The 5,843-nt window shown below is 36.0% G+C and overlaps 1 protein-coding gene across 1 annotated transcript; it reads left to right on the top strand.

The window, feature by feature from the left end:
• Window positions 1-2,900: 2,900 nt before the first annotated feature.
• Window positions 2,901-5,613, top strand: LOC106475388. Its single transcript, XM_022379504.1, has 2 exons — window positions 2,901-3,411; window positions 4,559-5,613. Exons 1-2 carry the CDS (start codon window positions 2,912-2,914, stop codon window positions 4,563-4,565), a joined length of 507 nt encoding a protein of 168 aa, XP_022235212.1. The 5' UTR covers window positions 2,901-2,911; the 3' UTR covers window positions 4,566-5,613.
• Window positions 5,614-5,843: the final 230 nt, after the last annotated feature.

Consider the following 5,843-nt stretch of genomic DNA (forward strand, 5'->3'; position numbering starts at 1 on the left):
AGCTAGCTATAGTAACATAGAAATATTTAATACTACAAAAAGTATTGAAACAAGAAAGTCAAAACTACACAAACTGAGTTGCTTAAAATGTTTATCCTTTCTCTGGCAAATCACTGTAATTATGTTAGTTCGAGCTAACGTAGGGATTAAAATCTTTTAGATATTAAGTAACTCAGTTTTTGTAGTTTTGACTTTCTTGTTTCAATACTTTTTGTAGTATTAAATATTTCTATGTTACTATAGCTAGCTAGGTTATTGATATATCGATCCCTACTTATCTCCATAATTGTATTATTATTATTATAATACTTGTCAATGTGTGTGGGTGGATGGGTGGGCACGAGCGTGTTATACTGTCCATTGTTATCACACCTTGATTGTACGGGATTTTATTGTATATGTCTAACTTCTGTCTATAGATTGCTATAAATACTATTATAACTTGAATGCTATATGGTGACAAGCAGACGACTGTTTCATGTTCCTAAAGTTTTCTAGTGATAATGAACCTCTCGTTGTTGTTGTTTTTTTTTAATATATTTTTAACCAATAACAATAGCCCTAGTGTTTGTATTTTCTCCATGTAATACTGGTACGACCAACTCTGGACAGTTATAATTACTTTTATCAGAACTTTCCAAAATCTCATCGCGATACGTTATCGGCCAAATTGTCCAGACCTGCACGTGTACTGCACGGGAGCTTACGACACACACATTTCAAGTAAGACCACTTTAGTTTGTAACATGGTAATAAAGGATAGCAAAAACTTTAGAACATAACTTACTTCAGGTGTTACGATGCTACAAAAAATGGATGTAGCAACTCCATGGTATACACCAGTGTTTCTCAACCTTTTTTTTTTTTCTTCGGGGCTCCCTTGTGAGTTTGATTTATCTCTGTGGCCCCATCCGTTGTGGACGTTGTTACTTAGGAAAAAGTTACTTTATTTCCACACTGTTGATTTATAATATTATTTTTACAATATTGTATTGTTTTTAAACATTTTGTTTGTAACATACTGTTTAGTTATACAAGTAAAAAATATTCTGTTAATCATTGACATTTTATTCAGTGTGATCCTTGGGCCTGATGAACACTTGAAAGTTTTTGAATGTCCGGTTACAGTGTGGTCAGTGATAAGCGAAGATCACCTCTCTTCACAACATCAAGGCGGTTACGTATTTTTGGTAGGAAATAAGTCACCGGACTAAAACCAGATTCAACCAGATGTAGGAAAAAGAGATAAAATCCAACTTTGCTTCTCCCAGAGTTTCTACGTAGACTCTTGTTAGCTATTTCACTACTTATCCAAAAATAATGTTTGTCACGTTTGAATTTTCCGTCATTCACGTGTGGCCCCTTAGAAACATGGCGTGGCCCCCTGGGGGGGGGGCATATGGCCCAGGTTGAGAACCACTAGTATAGACAGTAAAATACTACTACATCTAACACCTTTAAATAATCTTAAAATTAAAAAATAGGATCAATGTTTAAAATGCACAACAACATTTTTATTTGGCCAATATTACATACTTCGGTAGTTTACGCTATCGTCACTAGGTGCATTTTAAATGTTGATCCTATTTTTAATTTTAAAATTTGTTGGGCAAGTTGCCTCGATTGAATGATCTTGACAGAATATCTCATCTGATTTATCATCAAACATATTGGTTAGATAACAATCACCAGATAAAACAGAGTGACTAACCAGGGATATATTAAAATATGCCGATAACTGTCATAGCTAAAGCAGTCTTATTTGCATGCACGTGTAGCTCTGGGTTTGGGGATAATTTTCTACAAATCCTTTGAAAGTTCCGGTAAGATTCGTGGCCACTCTGTCTCGTTGTGAAATCAGTGTTTATTCTGTTTATCCATTCTGTCATGGTCAGGTGGTTAGGGCGCTCGACTCGCAATCTGAGGGTCGCGGGTTCGAATCCCCGTCACACCAAACATGCTCGCCCTTTCAGCCGTGGGGGCGTTATAATGTGACGGTCGATCCCACTATTCGTTGGTAAAAGAGTAGCCCAAGAGTTGGCGGTGGGTAGTGATGACTAAGCTGCCTTCCCTCTAGTCTAACACTGCTAAATTAGGGACGGCTAGCGCAGATAGCCCTCGTGTAGCTTTGCGCGAAATGGAAAACAAACAAACCAAACCATTCTGTCATGAAACAGAAAAAAAAACGAAACCAAAAACCATTACTTTCGAGAAATTGAACAGGAAATAAACATCACAAGTTTTTCTTCTTCTATAATTTCTTGGGAATCTGTGATCAACAGGTGTGATAATTAGTTGGGTTAACGAAAACGTAATTCAATGTCTTAGTTTAGGAAACTTCTTGGAACCGTTTCAATGTCTTATTTGAAATCATCTGGTTCGTGGTTTTAAAACTGTCAAGTTTGTTAACTGTAAAAATAAAACTGGCTGAGTTCTTCTTATTAATCATCTTGAAATCTCTTGAGTGAGGCTCTGTTTCCAAGAGAATATTTGCAAGTTTATAGTTTCTTGGTATTACTTTTGGCACTGTGTAATAAAAGTAATGAGTAAGTAAGTTTTAAAAGTACGTGAATTAAGTTATATGATTTTTTTTGTTGTTGTTTGTCGCGTTCCTCGAGCTCAAGGATTTCTAGTGCCTCTGGCACGTGATTTCTAAAATAAACATACTCGAAGCACAACACTGGACTTATGAAGTTTCTCGGTATATTAGAGCGTCAGAATAATATTGAAATCAAGTTCAAATTTCTACATCTAGCGAGATGACCTTCAATTTGCTCGAGACGTACGTATTATAATTCAGAGTCGCACGCTATGGAAACGCTCCCATTAAAACAATGAGTTAATTTTTAGCTATGAACAGAAGTTACTACCTGCTACCAAACATTTCCAGGAAAGAAAGACAAACCGTTCAATGTTGTCTCCAGAAATATCTAGGACCGAAAGTCAACACCGTTCAATGTTATCTCCAGAAATACCTAGGAGTGAAAGTCAACACCGTTCAATGTTATCTCCAGAAATACCTAGGAGTGAAAGTCAACACCGTTCAATGTTATCTCCAGAAATACCTAGGAGCGAAAGTCAACACCGTTCAATGTTATCTCCAGAAATACCTTGGAGTGAAAGTCAACACCGTTCAATGTTATCTCCAGAAATACCTAGGAGCGAAAGTCAACACCGTTCAATGTTATCTCCAGAAATACCTAGAAGCGAAAGTCAACACCGTTCAATGTTATCTCCAGAAATACCTAGGAGTGAAAGTCAACACTGTTCATTGTTATCTCCAGAAATACCTAGGAGTGAAAGTCAACACTGTTCATTGTTATCTCCAGAAATACCTAGGAGTGAAAGTCAACACTGTTCATTGTTATCTCCAGAAACCGGGTTTCGATACCCGTGGTGGGCAGATCACAGGTAGCTCGTTGTGTAGTATTGTGTTTAATTACAAACAAACAAATAATAATTCGTGTAGAAAAAAAATCAGGTACTATAGAGTGTATATTCAGTGTGGATTTGTTGCTAGAATATTTAGTTCTGCTTGAAATTGTTTTTAGGTAAAGTTTCTTAACATTTTTTGTTAGGCTTAAAGCACCTCAGGTATGACCAGCACTTTTGTTTCAGGAACTGAAGTTAAATGCAAATAACGATCTTGACGTATCTTTAACATCAGGCCTAGCACTATCAGAATCATCACCAGTATAATCTTCACCACATGCTGATCCCGTCAGTCAGACGTCGACAACAACGAAATCCTTCCAGTGAAATGGAACGTTTCTTAACCTGTGGCATGTTTCTTTTGTGTCTCTATATACTACGTTAAGCCTTTTTCATTTTGACAAAATTATTGTGTATCAGATTTACTCGGTACAATCATCTCAGCATTTTAACAATATTATTCTATCAGTGAGATAGTGTTTTTATTGTGATCCCACAATTTGAAAAATTGTTTCAAAAAAAAAGTGCTAGTAATATATTTTTAAATGTTTTTCTTTTCATCCTTTCGTAAACAGGCTTTAAATCACAGGCTTTATCATACTTTTGTAGGCTATGTCTGTAACTTAAACGCTTGTATTGTTTTTGGTTAAAATGATCTTTTGATGTTGCGTGATGGGCGCGAGGCTTAGCGTTTGAAAATTTCTTGAAAGTGTATTTTAACAATATCAAATTAAAACTAAACTAAAGTTGAGGATTGATCAGCTAGTCGGTTATAGTTGCGGCGGATTGATTATTGAGTTAACGAGTTTGTTAGTCAGTTCCTCTGTTACTGCAGTGAATGTTGAGTTGGTGTTTTAGCGAAGTACTACAGATACGAGAAAGTGTCGTGACGTACAAAAGAAGTTGCCAAGTAAGTGAAATTGTTGTATTAGCGTCTACTGTGAACTTAGGCCTATCAGTAGGCGTTAGTTAAGCTAACTTATAGAACTTTATGTTCAAGAAATAAAACGCTTTCGTTATCATTATTTAAGTGGACAGGATTTTGCACGAAAAAAAAATGTTAAAACAACAACGTATTTAGACGTTCTTAAATAGAACAATGTGACAAAAATTGTATTTTTTTCAGGGGTTAAATTTGGGCTGAACTGTCCAGAACGGTGTTCCGCCTCATGAAGAATCAAGCCATTAACGCTCCTGGTCTTCATATCGAAAATAAAAGTTGATCCACGCCGGGTCACAATAGGAAGTTCTGCCTCTTTCAAAGTCCCAATTTAACCACTGCTTTTATTGAAGGCTTAAAGAATTCGCCCACGTCTGGTCAATCTGGAATCTCAAAAGCTGTGCCTACTAAATAACAATATTGTGACAAACACACACACACACATAGGGTAGAAAAGGTTTATCATAGTGCATTTATTTGAAAGTTTATTGGCTAGAATATTTAGGTGACGGGATACGACATCCTGAGGTTTATCATAGTACATTTATTTGAAAGTTTATTGGCTAGAATCTTTAGGTGATGGGATACGACATCCTGAGGTTTATCATAGTACATTTATTTGAAAGTTTATTGGCTAGAATCTTTAGGTGACGTGATACGACATCCTGAGGTTTATCATAGTACATTTATTTGAAAGTTTATTGGCTAGAATCTTTAGGTGACGGGATACGACATCCTGAGGTTTATCATAGTACATTTATTTGAAAGTTTATTGGCTAGAATATTTAGGTGACGTGATACGACATCCTGGTAGGTGTTATTAAACAGTAAATAGAAGGTGGAGATGCATTTCACTAGGACATGTCATTTTAATAACTATGTTGACGCCCAGGTGACGCTTGTCCTACTACTAACTTGTATTTTAAAAAAAAGACTCTTATGAAAGCACAAAGACTTTTTGATTTTATTATTTCGAACCAAAGTTATTAACTTTGTACAGAAACATTTAAGAGAATTCTGTGTGCATGTAGTTAAGCGAAAATGACATTATACTGTGCTTGGCACGGATGACGTCATGTTCCTTTACTATTTTTGGCCCAGATAATAAAGCGAGTGTTGAACTGCAGGCTGTCGGGACTGAAGCATTGTTTGAAATCTTCTAGTTTGAAAACCCGAAGCAAATCACATTTTTTCAAAATTAACACTAAAAATAAAACGTTAAAAGTGTTGCGTTAATCACTTCGCGACTAAAATGTTAACAATCAACTAATTATTATCACACGTAACAGTTAACAGGATAGTGTTTCCTCCATAACCACGTGTTTATTACATGCATATTTCTACAACCTTATTAAAAGTTTGCTGGAAAGTTAAATATGGTAACGTCAAGGCTAATGACTGGCACACTAAATGACCGACCTTGAACTAAGCGATCATCGTACTGTAACCTAGCAACAGCAGCCGGCGAGTG

Source organism: Limulus polyphemus, unplaced genomic scaffold (genome assembly GCF_000517525.1).
Source record: "Limulus polyphemus unplaced genomic scaffold, Limulus_polyphemus-2.1.2 Scaffold8500, whole genome shotgun sequence".
In the NCBI taxonomy this organism is placed as follows: Eukaryota; Metazoa; Arthropoda; class Merostomata; order Xiphosura; family Limulidae; genus Limulus; species Limulus polyphemus.

Bases quoted from the DNA above. Each gene is read 5' to 3' on its own strand.
- LOC106475388 (XM_022379504.1), top strand. From the start codon at position 2,912: ATGTTGTCTCCAGAAATATCTAGGACCGAAAGTCAACACCGTTCAATG.